Source organism: Propithecus coquereli, unplaced genomic scaffold (genome assembly GCF_000956105.1).
Source record: "Propithecus coquereli isolate 6110/MARCELLA unplaced genomic scaffold, Pcoq_1.0 Scaffold1, whole genome shotgun sequence".
NCBI classification, from domain to species: Eukaryota; Metazoa; Chordata; class Mammalia; order Primates; family Indriidae; genus Propithecus; species Propithecus coquereli.
The window spans coordinates 6,286,245-6,304,510 of NW_012133857.1; the positions used below are offsets into that span (position 1 = coordinate 6,286,245).

Sequence of the window (18,266 nt, forward strand, 5' to 3'; positions counted from 1 at the left end):
CAGGTTCTTACTAAAATTAACTGTACCTATGAGGGACTCAAAAGTTCCTCTTTATGCCACCCTTTATAGTACATAGCTTATTTGAAAATAACTAAATAATAATCAAAGCCTTCTAATTAATGTTCTAATTGTTATTTTAATTCCTAAGAGATGGATTTGAGTCAGACGGCATTACTATAAAAAAACCCAGCAGTTTTTTTACCTACTTCTATATTTAAAAAAACACGTACACATAGATGTTACTTCTACAGAAGGACACTTCTGCACTTGGACTATCCTAATAATAAGCACAAGGCAACACCCTGCCTCACACTAGTCAGGCCCAATTCAATCCCCACTGCGATCTCATCCTTCCTTTCTGGGGAGTCAAATCCAAACTCCTGGTTTCTGTTCTGCTGCTGTCAATGGCCCTGGGGCTTTCCCTTTCTGAGCCCAAAGTTCTTCCTCTGTAAAATGAGACGATTGGACAGGATGGGCATAAGGTCTTTCCACCAAGGCAGTAGTCCCCAACTTTTTGGCACAGGGAACAGTTTCATGGAAGACAATTAGATAATTTTTCCACGGACAGGGTGGGGGTGGGGCGTGGAGCTCAGGCAGTGATGCGAATGATGGGGAGCAGCTGTAAATACAGATGAAGCTCTCCCATCGCTCACCTCCTGCTGTGCGGCCCCCACCCTCCCCCCAACCCCATTCCTAAGTTTCACAGAAAACAATTTTTCCATGGATGGTGGGGGAGCAGCAGAGCTCTGTGGCCTGGTCCCTAACAGGCTGCAGAAGGGCTTGGTACTGTGCATGATTTGAACCAAGACTTTGGTGAAACAAAAATGGGATCTAAAATTTGCTGATAGTTCCAACAGAGGAACAAAATAAGGCCATGGGTTGAACCCACTTACCAAAATATCAGTGTTTCACCCACCTGGAAAATGCAGGCTACAAAAGGAATAAGAAAAGCCAGAATGTTTCCAATCTCTTCCTGGGCAACCTAAAACAAACATAAAGAACACAAGGAAAGGAATATTTAGATAAAAGGAAACATTATAACATGAAGTACTTTACTCCTTCAGTTTGGTATGGTTGACAATGAGAATTTCTGGCTGGGTGAAACACAAGTCCCCGCTTATGTATCAGATAAGGGTTAGCATGCAACCATTTTCAATGGCCTGCACACACCATGTGCCATCCTGTCCCCATGCGTCTATGCTAAATCTTCACCTGGAATGAGCCCCCTATCCCTGTACCTCCCAAAATCCTATTCAACTGTTAACATCAAGCTTTCTCTAATTCCTCTCACCCCCACGTACTGCCACCTCCTTAGTGCTGCCACCACACTCTGCTTTGTGCCACGAGAGTCCCCAAGGCAGCAACTATGCCTTAACCATCTTGTCGGCCAGGCACCTATTCTAGTATACACAAACAGATAGCTGGTAAGTATCAGGTTATGAGTAATCATTAACAATAAGAGTGGAAACCATACCACACATTGGCCAAAGACAGGATGTGTGGTAATAGGCAGTTACCACTCCTACAACACAGGTCTGCTGCCATTCTCCAAACAGGTCAGTCTACATCAGTTTCCTGAGGTTCAACATCAGCCACGTTTTTCAGACTTTAGCCACCACGTGCATGGGTATGAGCATGAGTAATGACTATCTGTTTATGCTGATAATGGTTCTATACCTTTTTAAAGTATTTGAAATACTTCAAAATTAAAACAACTATTTTTAAAAAAAGCACTGAAATAGAAAGTTGCTTCGAGATGAGCAGGCCAACAAGGAACTTCCTAGTGAAATAGTTCTTTGACGAAGACACAAGGAAGGTGGCATCTGCATTACACAAACTGGACTATGAGACAACCTTTTCCCAGGGAAAAAGAGCCTGAACTTTAAAGTCTGAGAATCAAACTTTTGCCCTGGGGTAAATAACCCAGCCCCTGGAGTGACTCCTGGGGTCCCAAGGGCCACAGCGTAGCCTAATGTCCTTGTAGCAAGCTGCTGTCCATTTCTTACCAATATCCCAGCAGGCCCCTCTGGCTTCTTAGAACAACAGACACAAAAGAGCAACTTTCATATTTGTTCAATTTACTACAAAGAATAAAGTTTTAGACAAAGTTTTATTTGAATTTAAAAAATTTTAAAACCTCAGTACACAAAAACCTTATAAATAAAATGTATCCTCATCAGTTTCTTCCATCATATGTCCTTCAGTTTAAACTGTAAAAAAAAAAAAACAAGTTACCTGTAAAGAATGTTCTGCAAGGTGAACTCCACGGATGAGATTCAGAGCAGCACACATGATGTTGAGAATGAGGGAGAGGATACCCAGGGCTGTCACTGGTTCCATTCGGAAATTAGGAGCTTCACAATTAAAAAAAATAAGTGTCTAGTGAAAATAATTTCTATATGAAAGAAAAATAAACAAAGACATTAACTAGACCTCCACTAACAATAGGTTCATTATGTTAAACACAGAATTACAAACATATTAATTTTAAAAGCAGCAGAAGTTAGAGGGGAAAAATGAAAGGAATGAAGGACAGAATGGATGTGGGAATCTGAGGTGAGTTTCTTCCAGAAAGAGGCCCTTCTCTGAGCAAGCAAAGGTTTTTCAAGTGCTTAATTTCCATTCTATCTAAAGCAGTTGTTCTCAGTCAGCCCCACCGCACCAAATGGTATTTGGCAATGTCTGGAAACATTTTTGGTAGTCAAAACTAAAGACAGGGTGCTACTGGCATCTAGTGGGGAGAGGCCAGGAATGCTTCTCAACATTCTAAAATGCACAGGATAGCCCCCCACAATAAAGAATTATCCAGTGCAAAAATGTCAACAGGGCTTAGGTTGAGAAATCCTGATTTAAAATAATTTCTTATGCCACCAGAGAGGACCATGGCTTTATTTGTAAATTGACTGTCAAATTCTGAAAGCATTTCTATTATACTCCTCAACCCTCAGCTTGTTAAACAATCCACTCTTTTTCTAACAAGGACAATATACAGTGTCATATGTGCTTCTAGAGCAATTCGCAGCAAATGTAATTTTTAAAATTCTAAAATAATTGGGAAGAGGAGGAAAACACTGGTTATTTAGGCTACAGGCTGTTTCTAGAACTACAATTAAAACAAATGCTCATTCTCTCTTTAAAAATAAGTGCTGAAATTGATTCTGGCTCACAAAATTAAAAGATGTCTCACCCATTCTCTTGCTATACTCTTTTCAAATCATCCTTTCTTGCCCTTACATTTCACACACAAACACACACGCACATGCACACACACAAATACCTAGCCACAATCCAACTGAAGCCTACTGTTAGTGCATTAGAGCTTCCACTGAGCAATTCAAAATTCTGTTAGAACAGAATATTCTACCTGTAAAGATTCTAGCTTCAGGACAATAGGGTGAGTCAAACCACAGTAAAATGTTCTAGAAAGATGGGCAAGTTGACACTTTGTGGATTTGTTCCTCTTGTCTAAGTGTTTAAAAAACAAAACATATATTACAAAGTTATGCCTGTATTCATATATGGCAAGGGAGAAGCTTGGGGTTCAATTACCCAGTCTTCCTTCGACAAAATTAAGTTTACTCTCAACATAAATTAAAACTTATTGATTGGCACAAGAACCAAACCAGGAATTTATTGGTTGAAACAGATTAAACCAAAACACAAATTAAGCCAAAAACAGGAACATTTTTAAAACACTACTTTTAAAATTCAAGTAAAGAGTTTAGTACAAAAACAGTTAAAAACAAAATAATTAGATAGTTATAGTGCAGACAGCTCTATCTTTCAGAGAAAGATTCAGTTCTTATGCCACTACAGAATTCTTAGAATGTAAATATCCCCTTTAATTAAATTATTAGTTTAACTGTAGGTATTTGTAAACAAGGAATGTAAAAAATCATGCTTCATTATGTGCTACAGCATTGAGTGGCTAATAGTGTTAATGTCAGACAAAGTCATGGAATGCCAGGGCACAGTGATCACCTTCATTAACACCTCATTTTTCAGGTGAGGACTCTGACATACACAGGGACAGAGGCAGCTCCCAGGTCTCATGGAGAGCCAGATAGTGAGAGTACTAGCCTTGGCTCTGGACCCTGCCCAAACACCCTCATCCCCACAGCCCTCCCTCCAAAGTGGGGGAAGGGATTTCTCTGTGGAGATGTGCAATGTTTCACTAAGTGATATGATAAGGATTCATTGTCAAAAATATCTATCTATAAAATATACGAGTACGTACAGTTCAATAGGTGACTTCCAACAAAAGAGAATGAATCTCCTTTTCGACATTTAAACTTGTAAACTTCACTTTGGTTATGAAAACAACCTGCCAAGTCACTCTTCAACTCCTGAATTTCATCATAAGAATAGCCTCCCCTCAAACCAACTCACTGTCATAATAGTCAAGTTTTTTATAACAGTCACCTGGAAACAGGATCAATCAGTCCATATTTTATACCCTCCCCAAAATATCTTTCTAGTAAAAAATCAACTTCCACTCAAAATGCATAACATCACTGCATATTCATCAACATCAGAGAACAAGACACTTACCACGCTCCAAGTGCATTGGTAGGTGACCGTTCATCATCCCATTTGCCACATCTGTGTCCTCCACAGTGAGAACCACTGGAGGCTGGAATTCGAGCTCCTCCTGAATTTTTTCCAAGCTGCTCTTCATCTGAGAGGAACTTACATAGTTAAAATGCCACTTTATCTTCTGAATGATGCTGTCTGCAAAAGAAAGCAACCCAAGTTGAGCATTTTCGTCAGAATGGATGCTATAAGACAGTATGTACAAAACAAAGGTCACATTTTTTTTTTTAAGAGACAGAGTCTTGCGCTGTCACCCAGGCTGGAGTGCAGGGGCTGAAGTGATCCTTCTGCCTCAGCCTCTAGAGTAGCTGGGATTACAGGCGTGCACCACCACGCCAGGCTAATTTTATTTTTTGTAAAGATGGGCTCTCTCATATGTTGCCCAGGCTGGTCTTGAATTCCCAGGTCTCAAGTGATCCTCCCACCTTAGCCTCCCAAAATGCTGGGATTACAGGCGTGAGTCACCACACCCTGCCCAACTTCACATTTCTAAGAAAGTAAGTTGGCCAGATTCTGAAGAGTGTCAAGTTATACACCAAGGTCAAATGATCACCACATATGAATACCAGTCTGATCAATCTCTTCAAAGCAGAGTGATTAAAATGTGATTGCCTGCAGAGAAGGCAATAATGCATCACAGACCCCAGTAATGAGCAAGTTTGGGGAAAGGGGCTTGAATCTCAGCTCAATCACTTCTGATAGTATAATCTTAGGCAATTCTCAGGATATTTCCAAGCTTGAAAAATGGGGACAGTTATTACTGGCCTGATTATCTCAAAAAAGCTTGTTTGAAAAAAATTACAAATGAATACAAATAAGTCATACAAACTAGGATTATATATTTGAAAGGTATTGGTTTTAATTCTTTAATTTATGTTATATTAATCCATTACCAAATCTTAAGCTTTTGAAGTGAAGTTTCATACATATTGGCAAAGCAAAATGATACATAACTCTAATATCAGCTTTCTTTGACTCATTCTACTCCCACTCAGTAATGAGCAAACAGGATGCTCAGCAAGGGTCTCCTGTCAGATCAAGTGCACTGCTTTAGAAGGAATACGTGCAGAGATGAGGGGGCAGAAGAACACAGATCCACCCGGCCCCAAAGTGACTGGCAGCCAAGGGATGCTGCAGCTATGGTCTGTTTTGGGCTAGCGTGCCCTCTCCATAGGAAGAAGTGGGGCTGAGAGTACCAGTTTGACCAAGGCCTCACAGGGAGATCCAGGGGAAGAACCCTCAGTCTATCATAGGTCTACTAGGCTGGGGCCTGCATACCAGGGAGTTCCCCAGCACCTTCAGGTGACGCCAAAAGAGAGTATTAGCCCCATTCCTGATGAGCCAGACAGTAGACCATATGGGGGAATGTGAGGGCTATGGCAGAAGTAGCCAGAAAGCCTAAGTGGCAACAATTACAGGTGCTGGTCCTGCACCTGATCATTTGTACCAAATGTTGCCAGATCCTTCTTTAAGAACATCATAGAGACAGCAGCTGTTTATGCAGAGACCACAGAATGTCCCCCAACTCCCACCTCTACTCCCATTCTCCCAAGAGCTCAAAATGAACAAAAACAGAGCAGACACTATGATTACCATGCTGTATTCCAAAGCCCCTGAGCCTCCACAAGGCCTTTCTTTAAGAGACAGAGTCTCGCACTGTCACCCAGGCTGGAGTGCAGTGACACAGTCATGGCACACTGCAACCTCAAACTCCTGGGCTGAAGTGACCCTCCTGCCTCAGCCTCTAGAGTAGCTAGAACCTAGAAAACATGTATCCTTTTCCAGAGCAAACCTCTGAGTGAAGGACCAGTTTTTCATATTTCCAAACCACTACAGACCTACACTTTGATAAAATAAAATAAAAAATGATTGCAGGAATGTAAAATTATTATAAGAATTTCTGAGCACTTATTTTCTGCACTTACCTCATGATGGAAGAACATCCTTTGAGTAGTACTGCTCTAGAGCAAAGGTCAGCAAAATTTTCTTAAAGTGCCACCCAGATAGTAAATATTTTAGGCTGGTGGGCCACATGGTCTCTGTTACAACAACTCAACTCTGCTGTCATAGAGCAAAAGCAGCCACAGACAACATGTAAAACAATGGGCATGGCCGTGTTCTACTTTATTTACAAAAACAGGTAGCTGGCCTCTGGGCCACAGTTTGCTGACCCAGCTTCAGAGGGCTGTGGAGAATAGTCTACCCAGCTTTCACCCTTCTTCCACCCTGCCCCCAGGCTCTGGAGAGATGAAAAGCCAGAGTGTGAAACCTCAAAGCTTTCAGGCCACTTCAACTGCTGTGAAATCCCATGGTACAAGGGTGTTCTTTACTGACATGTTATTGCAACTCCAGTGATTCTCCTGATGGTAAAAGCCAAACCTAAACTGTAAGTTCTACACATACAACACCACAGGAGAAAACAACAAATACAAAAGGTTACAAACCAAACTCGAGAAAAGCATATGGCCTGGAGGCTAGACCAATGCAGGTGGTGTCATAAGAAGCTGTGAATTCCCACCACAGGGTCTCCAGGAAGCAGAAGGCCATGGCTGCTGGACACTGGTGGGAGCAGATAGCCATGCAGGCCACATCCCCCGAAGAAGAAAAACTGAAACAAAAAGGTGACATCTGCATTACCAAGAAACAGAACCATGCGTTCCCATCCCACACCCACACACAACCTTGCCTCAATTCTATGCTTGGTTGGCCTAGACAGTCCTGTAGCTGTTTGCTGCATATATATTGTCTCTTTAGCTAGACCTATTCCTGAGACTGTGTCTTTCTTACACTTCCTTTAAAATGACGAGTAGTATTAGTCACTGACAGTATGTGATCACTGTCACTTATTCATGCATGTTCTATTAGGAGAAATTAGCCTCAGACTTCTCTGCATCTATTGAGAAAAATGTTTTTCTTCTTTAATCCACATCAATAGATTTTCTAATGTTAAGTCATCCTGGCATCCTAAAATAAACCCTTGTTGGATATAACCCTGGTTGGATATATTCATACACAAACAACTACTAGATTTGGTTTGCTAATGTTTTATTTAGGACTTTTGTGTCTATGCAAAATAAGACTGGCCTGTAATTTTCCTTTCCTATACTGTCTTCATCTAGTTGTGCTATTAAGGTTATTCTGGTCTCAAAATAAATATAGGGCTTTTCTTTCTTCTTCTACCCCCTTTTGGACTGTCACACTATCATTTCGAGCTCAGGGTGGAGGGGCTCTAGTTTACCTATCTGTGGTGCCTACTGATTCCACTCCCTGTGGAATATCTCCTCTCAAGTTTTGGCATTTTTTGCTGAGCTTATCATGGTGGGACTTTTTCTTTAAGAATCCCCTGAGCCAGAGTTGTGGCACACTTCTTCCAGAGTGGTTCTGCATTTGCATTGGCCAGCTACCCCAGCAGTGTTATCAGTCTGGGACCAATATTGATGTTTGAACCTTGACTTAGGAATTTCTAGACCTTGGGGAATATAAACTCAAAACTCCAGCCCTTCGTGAGGCACCAGAAGAACATTGTCTCAATTTCTTAGGTGAAATTTTATTTTTCATTCCTATCCAAAGCCAAGTCTCTATTTATATTGGTGGCCAGACTACTTCTCACCTATTATTATTTCATTAGGGTTGTAGCCTGATAAGAATCTTCCCTTTATGCAAGGGTCTTGCTATGGTACCCAACCCTACATAAGCCCAGACCAAGCCTCAAGTTCACTGTGACTGATCACCTAGGATCCTTGGTGTCAGCTCGCACACTCACCACCTTAATATTCTGCTCCCTCTTCATTTCTGGCAGCTTGGAATTTCTTTCTTTCAAGCTCAACTTTACATTTAAAATATTTTTTTGTATATATTTACCCTCATTTCTGGGTGTTTCAGGCAGCAGGGTTTTTAGGTTACATTGTTCTACCACCTTTTTGTAACTGGAATTCTCTATATAAAAACTTTTTCAACTTAAAAAAAGGATGACTCTCTTCCTTATGAAAAGAATCCTTCAGAAGAGCCTAGGCCACTCTAGGATGGAAGTGCTTCTATATGAAAAAGGACCCCTGTTGTGGGTTGAATATGTACCTCAAAAAAGTTTTGTTGAAGTCCTAACTCCCAGTACCTATAAATGTGACTTTATTTGGAAATAGAGTGCAGATATAACCAAGATAAAATGAGGTAATACTGGATCAGGGCGGGCCCTCACCTAATGACTGGCATCCTTATAAGAGGGAAATTTGGACAAAGAGATAGAGAGATGGTAGTGGCCATGTGACCATGGAGGCAGAGGTTGGAGTAATGCATCTACAAACCAATGACCACCAGGAGGTAGTAGAGGTACGGGAAGGATTCTTCCTTAAAGCTTGTAGAGGGAGCGTGGCCCTGCCTAGATTTCAGACTTCTGGCCTTCAGAACTGTGAAAGAATAAATTTCTGTTGTTTAGAGCCAGTTTGTGGTAATTTGTTATGGAAGCCCTAGGAAATTAACACAGCTCCTTAACTATAAAAAGCTATGGTACCGCTCACCTATAAGAAACGAAAGTCTCAGTCTCCTCTGTGAAAATATGGTAAATATCTCATTCAAATTACAAGTGAGTAGAACATTTCATATTTCTTTTTCAAAAAACTACTGAATATCTGAGATATAATTCTGAAGTCTTAGACTTCTTTTTTCTTTGAAAAATAGCCTTTAATGAGAAAAGGTTTCCTATTTGAGGTACAGCACAAATTCATTCATCACAGCACAGTGAGGAAAAGACCATCAAGGGGGCGGGTTCAGACACTAAGAGAAAGCAGTTGCAAATGTGGGCAGATGCAACTCAGCTTTTGCTCCTGAACACCCAGAGCCCACACCACAGGGTGACAGCTATATGTGCCTACCATCCGGCACCCCCTTCAGGACACGGCCCTTCTCTACCTCACACCACCCAGCATGGTGTCAGGTTTGGACTTTTCCTTTTGTTTTTATAATTTCGAGACTAGATTCCCCTAAAAGAACCTCAACTTATCAGGTCAACTAAAAATTTACTATTCAAGGAGAGCAAAAGGACTTGATAAGTGAAGGTCTAAATGCTAGAAAACACAGATGTAAAATATATGACAAGCCATTTTGATATTTGAAAATCTGCCTTGCCCCTGATTTGTCCATAGAATGATAAGCTTCTTACTCTTAAGTCCTAGAATAGAAAATGATTTTACACATAAGGAGCAGACCTGGTGCCTAACTGCCTGCATTCAAATCCTGGGTCTGCTACCACTTACTAATGATATAAACTTGGTTAAGATGCTTAACCTCAGTTTCCTCCTCTGTGAAACAGGTGTAATACTATTACCTACCTCATAAGCCACATAACCCATAGAATAGTGCCTGGCATATAGAAAGCACTCAATAATATTAGCTATTATAACTATGATTATAACAGCTTGATTCCTACTTCCACTGGAGCATTTTCCCCACTACATTATATTCAGTTATATGTTTCTCTTCTTCCCTCATCAGACTTTAAGCCCCTTGAAAGGAGAGACCTACTCTCACTCATTTTTCACTCCCCTACTCCGGTCATGTAATAAAAATTTAAAAATTTAAAAGTGAGAAATTAAAAAGCAAAAGCTGAAGAGCCATAAATGAAGTCTTTTTTCTTATTTTCTTAACTTTCTTACTCTCATCCTTTTCCCACCCCAACATTTTAATCTAGTAGCTCCTCCTTCCCTCACCCGTTTTTCTTCCCTGCATCTAAGTGCAGAAAAAACTACGAAACTGAAGGCACGAAAACTGGTTGAACCCATGTCTCCTGGTGCTCGTGAGCACTGCCCTAACAGAACTTAGGAGTTGGAGCAGCAATGCTTGAGGCTCTAAGGAAATCCACTTCATCCATGATTCTATTGCCATAAACACACACAACCTCAGACTGCAGTCAGATGCCAGATCTACTTTTATCACACAATGTGATCAGCATAATGTTACCTCTACATGTGGTTAAAAGTAACCCAAATTTTGCTGATGTTCTAAAAAAATGAATATGCTCACTTACTGTATACTGAAGTCACGGCCTTCTGCAGAACCTCGACCTGGATACTGGGCCAGTCGCAAGCCTAAAGTCTTGAGCTGTCTCCTGCATTCCAGAAAATCTTGGGTGTGGTAAAAGTCAGTAGAGGCTGAGAGGGGCAGTCCATCCCTCACCCGTACCACACAGGCAAAAAAGATCATGGACATGATCCACAAGAGAAGTCATGAGGACACCTGAGGAATGCAAGGTCACCTTGTTACTGAGGGCTAGATGACAGTGCTAGAAACACCCCCGCCCTCGAAATGTCCGCTCCAGGTTGTTTCACCCTCACCCCCACTATAATTGCAAGTGTTGCTTTTATTATTATTTCCCCACCCTCTACTGCTATATCATTCCCACTTTTCCTTCCTTCATTATCCTCCCTGTCTCTTCTGAATCTGTAATCCCCCTTTTCTTTCTTTCTAATTAATCTTTCCCTTTCCAGAATTAAGCCAACTAGGATGAGGGAAACAGGAATAGAGAAGTAAGGAAGCAGGACCAGAAGGCCTCAGGAACTATAGCAGTAACAGCAGGTAGCAGGACACAGAGCAAGATAGCCCTGAAGAGATAAGAAGCACCTGACACCGAAGCAGCAAGGATTGGGGTCCAGAGACCCATGCATTTCAGGTTACCCAGGAAGGTAGGCACTAAGCAGTTTAGTTGCCATATCCTCACTTACAGGGAAATGGAGGAGGGTAGAGGGATTGTGAACATCTAACCTAATGCTGGTGACAAGGAGAACAGAAGGCAAAAATGGAACTTAGCATGTTCTCCTGGATTTTTGCAAATGTATGAGACAGAGCCAGTCTTCAAAATGATGAGAGTCCCTACGGATGGCTAAAGGAGATCATTTAGCAAATTATATTACACTAAGATACTAAATATTTGGCCATAATATGTGACCACCACTAAGAAACAAAAAGAAACAGATCTGGGCCCTCTTGGTGCCTTTGGCCAATTAGAAAAAAGGCGCCTCTCAGGGTGAAAGCTGGCCTGCACCAGTTCTGCTGGCAGAGCCTGGCTGGGTTTTAGCTCCATCTGTTAACTTCTCAGGGTGCTTGTCCAGGGCATATCCTGCACATCTATGTGTGGCAGCTCTGCAACTAGGGATTAGTGAGGTGGCCATTACCAGTTAAATGGGTCTTTCCATGTGTCTACACATCCTGTTTCACAGATCCTGTTGACAGGATGTTAATCGGTATACCAATGAACCTTTCTTCCCAAGGTCCTAGGGATGCAACCTTATTCAGTATCTCAATTCTTTTTCATTTCAAAAACAGGAGCCCACAGGATGCACACTACTCTTCACCACTGTGCCTCTGTGCATTCTTCGCCTGTGTCTCAATGCCACTCCTCTGATCTCCCCATATCCAAATCCAAATCAAAACCTGTCTCAAATCTGCCTGTTACATGAAACCTTCCCAGACTTGCCCAGCTGGAAGTACTTTCTCCCTCTTTTAAATTCGTAGGAAACTGGATGCACACAGTGGCTCATGCCTGTAAGCCTAGCACTTTGGGAGGCCGAGGTAGGAGGACTGCTTGAGCCCAGGAGTTTGAGACCAGCCTGAGCAACATAGCGAGACCCTGTCTCTACAAAAAAATTTAAAAATTAGCCAGGCATGGTGGTGCTTGCTTGTAGTCCCAGCACTCGGGAGGCTGAGTCAAGAGGATCACTTGACCCCAGGAGTTTGAGGGGGCAGTGAGCTATGATGATGCCACTGCACTCTAGCATAGGCAACAAAGTGAGACCCTGCCTCGAAAAACAAAACAAAACAAAACAAAAAATTCCTAGGAAACCTACCTCTTTGTTCTCTATTTTACTGATTTAGCATTTCTACTACCTAAGTGTAAGTTCTAAGAATAAAAATCATGTCTGGAATGGATGCATGAATGAATAATTATTCCCATTGTATGAATGTAGAAACTGCAGTGATATAAAAACACAGAGAGAGTAAAAAGAAAAACTAGGCTACCAGCCAACAGACCCTATACAATCCATTTGACCCATCTCCCTACACCTGCTATTGGGGAGTAAACATGTGATAAGCCGCAGGAAAAATATATCCATACACAAAAGCTACTAAGTTCCCAGGATCAATGGCAGGGCCAGGCCAACTGCCAGAAGGCACTGTGGGCTCTTACACCGGCCACTTGGCCAATGCTGAGACCTCTAGCACCAGAAAGGGAATCAGGGAGGTTAATTGTACTATCTTCTATATTTTTGTTAATGTTTCAAATATTTAATTTTAAAACTTTTATAAAAAAAAGAGTTATAGGGCTGACAGATATGGGGGAGACTACAAGATTAATTTGAGACCAGGCCTTAGGGTCTAGACAATAACTCTAACAAGACTCTTAAGCCAAGATATGAAGACACGGAGGCAAAAAAAAAAAAAAAGACAATGAATCAATGAGATACCAAAAGAGTCAGAGAGACAGGACAAAAACACCCAAAAGCAAAATAATAAAGGTATTTTTTGAGGGGTTGAGTAAATTATATGCTCTTCTAAAGGAAAGCTGTATGCATTTATTCCAACTGTCAACCCCAAAACACCCTCTCTAGTGCTGTCCTCATGAAGCTGAGACCCATGCACGCTAGGTATTGTGCTAAACTGATAAAAAGGAAAATGGTGACAATGCCAAGTGATGGTAATCAGAAGAACCAGTTCTACCGCTCTCTAAAGCAGAGGTCCCCAACCTTTTTGGCACCAGGGACTGTTTTCATGGAAGACAATTTTTCCACAGACCGGGGAGGTGGGGGATGGTTCCAGGTTGATTCAAGCGCATTAGATTTATTGTGCACTTCATTTATATTATTATTACATTGTAATATATAATGAAATAATTATACAACTCACCAGAGGTTGTGGACCCTTGCTCTAAAGGATCCCAAAGTCCTCTCCAGACTCTCTACTTCTCCCATCTTACCCCTTGGAGATCAAACCTGCTTTTCCTCAAACATAAGCATTCCAGATAAATAAAAACTCTCACTTTTTTTCAATTCTATCAAGTTACTAGTACTGCAACCTAGTAAAACCCACAATGCATTTTTAAAAATCTTTAAAAATATCTGCCATGGCCAGGCATGGTGTCTCATGCCTGTAATCCTAGCACTCTGGGAGGCCCAGGCGGCAGGATTGCTTGAGCTCAGGAGTTCCAGACCAGCCTGAGCAAGAGTGGGACTCTGTCTCTACCAAAAAGAAAAATAAATAAATAAAGTAAAAATATTTGCTATGCTTAAATGAAGGTGACACTGTGATACTAACTGTTACTTGTGTTCATGTGTATGTGTTCATGTGTGGGAATGCCTGAGGGGTTGAGAGAGTTTACACTGCTCATGGAAGAGTCTCAGAATGGAGATAACACCCTTAACACTTTTTTCCTTTGTGAAAATGTACTTTGTATTCCAAAAAATAAAAAAAAACCAATTTAATACAAAAAAGGAGGGGCTCATCTTTATGGGAATTTGACGTTGGTGAATTCAGGTTATGAGCTCTTATAAGACTCAAACAAGAAATCTGACCACTGCTCAAAAAAGAATGAACTTCTGCTTCTGGAAAGATGGTGCAGAAGTACTTTTCTCTACTCCTCCCACTAAATACAACTAAAAACTCTAGATATAATATAGAAAATAAATGTAAGAAGATTCTGAAAGGTGAGAGAAGGCAGATTGGCTAGGGATCTTGGGACCTGAGGAATGACACAGTTGTGAGTTCACTAAGTTTTCTTTTTGCCTCATATATCCCAGACTTGGTATTAGAAAAGATAGTAAGAAATGCCAATGGGCACCGACCAAAAAAAAAAAAAAAGCCACAACAATAAGAAACCTTCTCTCTCTAGTCAAAGAACTAAGAAAGGTACAGCACAGAAAAACAGAAAATTTTTAAATAAAAACTGCTCTACTCCAGCTAAACACCACAGAAAAAACTGCAGCCATCAGACATCTGCCAGCAAAGGCCAGTGAAGAGCCTAGAGTTCTACCCTTGCCCTGCAGTAATAAGGTGTCCCATCCTCCACCCCCCTCCTGCTAGGGTAGCATTAGAGAAGGCCAACCAGGGAGCTACAGGGCAGTAAAAAGAGCCATCCCCTCCCACTGCGTCATTGGGGAGACAGAATTCCCATCTCTACCCAGCAATAATGAGCAGCTCCTTTCACCCAGGGTGTCAACAAAGGCCACATGGGGAACCTGGACTTTTATTCCTATCTGGCAGTAATGAGACAGTATCCCCATGTCCCCTGCCAAAATGGTGTCAACAGAGGCCAGCTAAAACAAGATTTAAATAAGATCCAGATTGCAAAACATAATATTCAAATGTCCAAGTTTCAACAGAAAATCACGGCATACTAAGAACCAGTAAAGTCTCAACTTGAATGAGAAGAGATATCAACTGATACCAACACCAAAATGACAGAGATGTTAGAATTATCTGACAAAGACTTTAAAGCAGCCATCATAAAAATGTTTCAACAACCAATTACAAACACACTTTAAAAAATGAAAATAAAAAGTCTCAGCAAAGAAACAGAAGATATTTTAAAAAACAGAAATTTTAGAATTAAAAAATAACTGAAGTAAAAAAACTCGATGGATGGACTCAACAGCAAAATGGAGGGGAGAGAAGAATGAATCAGTAAACACGAAGACAGAACATAGAAATTATCCAATCTGAACAATGTGAGAGTAACTAGATTGAAAAATATTGCACAGAGCCTCAGGGACCTGTGAGACTATAATAAATGATCTAACATTCATGTTACTGGAGTCCTAGAGGACAAGAGAAAGAGGGCAGGGCTGAAAAAGTATTCAAAGAAATAATATATGAATATTTCCCAAACTGTGCAAAAAACATAAACCTACAGATTCAAGAAACTGAACAAATCCCAGAAAGGATAAATCCAAAGAAACCCATGCTAGCACACATAACAGCCAAACTTAAGAAAACTAAAGACAAGGAAAATATCTCGAAAGCCACAAGAGAAAAATAATACCTTACCTACAGGGGGAAAACAATTCAAATGACAGCAAATTTCTCATAGAAACCATGGAGGCCAAAAGGAAGTAGCCCATTTTTCAAAGTGCTGAAAGAAAAGAACTGCCAAGCCAGAATTCATATTTAGCAAAAATATCCTTCAAGAAGCTGAGCATGGTGGCAGGCACCTGCAGTCCAAGCTACTCAGAAGGCTGAGGTGGAAGGACTACTTGAGCCCAGGAGTTCAAGTACAGCCTGAGCAACACAGCAAGATGTTGTCTCTCAAAAAGAAAGAAAGAAAGAAAGATAGATCAAAGCATAAAGGAACACTAGAAGAATTTGTTGGAAATTTTCTAAACAGAAAGGAAATGATAAAAGAAGGAATCTTGGAACATCAGGAAGGAAGAAAGAACAATAGAAAGAGTAAAAAATTTGAAAAATACAGTAGATTATCTTTCTCCTGATGACTTTCTAAATAATGTTTGACAATTGAAGCAATAATTATAACATGTCTGATGTGATTCTCAATGTATGTAAAGGAAATATTCAAGACAATTATAAATGGCAGAAGGCACAAATATGTAAAAGAATGTAAAGTTTCTACATTTCACTTGAAATAGTAAAATGCTGTCACTAGGCAACTGTGGTAAGTCATATATACATATATCAACCACTGAAAAAGCTATACAAAGAGATACACTCAAAAACATTGTAGATTAAAAAAACGGAATTCTAAAAAAATGTTCAAATTACCCATAGGAACGCAAGAAAAAGGAAACAAGAAACACAAAAACAGAACGAACATAAAATGAAAAATAACAGGGCAGACTTATGCCCTAATATATGCCAATAATTACATTAAATGTAAATGGTCGAAATATACAACTAAAGGCAGAGATTAACAGGCAGATAAAAGACATGACCCAATTATATACCATCTACATGAAATTCACTTTCAATATATCAATATGGGTAGGTTGAAAGTAAATGGACAAAAAAAATTATCAAATATTAATCAAAAGAAAGAATTATAGTAATATCTAATAAAGTAGACTTCAGAGCAAAGAAAATCCCCAGGAATAGAGAATGATATTACAGAATAATAAAAGAATAAAGCCAAGCATGGTGGTATGCACCTGTAATCCCAGCTACTCGAAAGGCTGAGGCAAAGGATCCCTTGGCCCAGGAGTTTGAGACCTCCCTGAGCAATATAGTGAGACCCTATCTCCAAAAAAAAAGAAAAAGGAAAAAAGAAAAAAAAAGTTCACCAAAAAGAACATAATAATCCTAAATGTGTATGCATCAAACATCAGAGATGCAAATAGGTGAAGCAAAAACTAATAAAGTAAAAGGAGAAATAGACAAATCCAGTTATAGTTGAAGACTTCCACATCCCTCTCTCAAAAATTGATAGGCCAACTAAACAAAGCATCAGCAAAGATATAGGAGAACTCAACGACACTATCAATTAAAGGATATAATCAACATTTATTAAAATATTCCATTCAACAGCAGAATTCCTGTCAAGCACCCATAGAACATATACCAAGATAGACCATATCCTGGGCTATTAAAAAAAACCTCAACAAATTTTTAAAACTTCAGAGTGTGTTCTGTGACCACAATATAATCAAACTAGAGATGACTAGCAGAAAGGTAATGAAAACCTCCAAATGCTTGAAAATTAAACATGTAACTTTAAATAATCCATAAGTCAAAACTGAAGTATCAAGGAAATAAAAAAATATGTTGAACTAGATGAAAATGAAAATATATCAAAATCTGTGGCACACAGCAAAAGCAGTACTGAGAAGGAAATGTATAGCATTAAACGCTTACATCAGACAAGAAGAAAAGTCACAAAACAATTTAAACTCATATGTCAAGAAAATAGAAAAAGAACAAAATAAATTCAAAGCAGGCAGAAGAAAGCAAATAGAGTAGAAATCAAAGAAACTGAAAACAAACAAAAAACAGATAATCTGTCACAGGATTAGAGTTAAAAAAGTACAGAAAAATCAATGAAACAAAAACCTGGTCCTTTGGAAAGATCAAGAAAATAGACAATCCTTTGCCAAAACTGACAAAGAAAAAAATGAGAAAGACACAAATTGTCAATGTTAGTAGTAAAACAGGATGTCACTGAAGACAACAAAAGAATAATCAGGGAATACCACAAAGAACCCTACACACATAAATCTGACTACGTAGATGAAATGGACCAATTTCTCAGAAAGCACAAACTACCCCAATTCACACACTATGAAACAGGTAATTTAAACAATCCTATGATTAATTTCCTATTATGAAAATTAAATGTATTAACTTAAAAACTTCTGAAAAGGAAATCTCCAGGCTCAGATGGTTTTACTGAAGAAGTCTATCACACATTTAAAAAAGAATTAGCATCAGTTCTGTACAATCCCTTCCAAAAAATAGAAGAGGAGGAAACAATTCCCACTTCATTTCATGACACTAAAATTACCCTGATACTAAAATCAAAGACCAGCAAAAAAGAAAAAACAAAACTATAGACCCATATTCCTAGTGAACTTATATGCAAAAATCCTTAAGAAAATATCAGCAAATAGAATTCAGTAATACAAAGAATTAGACATTAGAATCCCCCTGACCAAATGGGATTTATTTATTCTTAATCAATATAGTTT

General features: G+C 39.7%; 1 protein-coding gene across 5 annotated transcripts in view; it reads right to left on the reverse strand.

Moving 5' to 3' along the window:
- Positions 1 to 18,266, reverse strand: part of SEC22C (SEC22 vesicle trafficking protein homolog C (S. cerevisiae)) — a 48,575-nt gene that overhangs the window by 6,962 nt on the left and 23,347 nt on the right. For 2 of the 5 annotated variants that reach the window (XR_001138362.1, XM_012665518.1), the window contains exons 1-5: positions 10,613 to 10,826; positions 7,038 to 7,201; positions 4,552 to 4,731; positions 2,236 to 2,354; positions 917 to 982 (exon numbers count right to left, since the gene is read on the reverse strand). Coding sequence is in view for 4 of the 5 variants with exons in the window: in XM_012665518.1 (XP_012520972.1) it covers positions 917 to 982; positions 2,236 to 2,354; positions 4,552 to 4,731; positions 7,038 to 7,201; positions 10,613 to 10,794 (711 nt within the window). In the remaining variant the exon portion in view is untranslated. Of the gene's footprint in view, positions 1 to 916; positions 983 to 2,235; positions 2,355 to 4,551; positions 4,732 to 7,037; positions 7,202 to 10,612; positions 10,827 to 18,266 lie in introns of those variants that run through there. The other 3 variants (XM_012665530.1, XM_012665537.1, XM_012665545.1) reach the window with 2 other exon arrangements.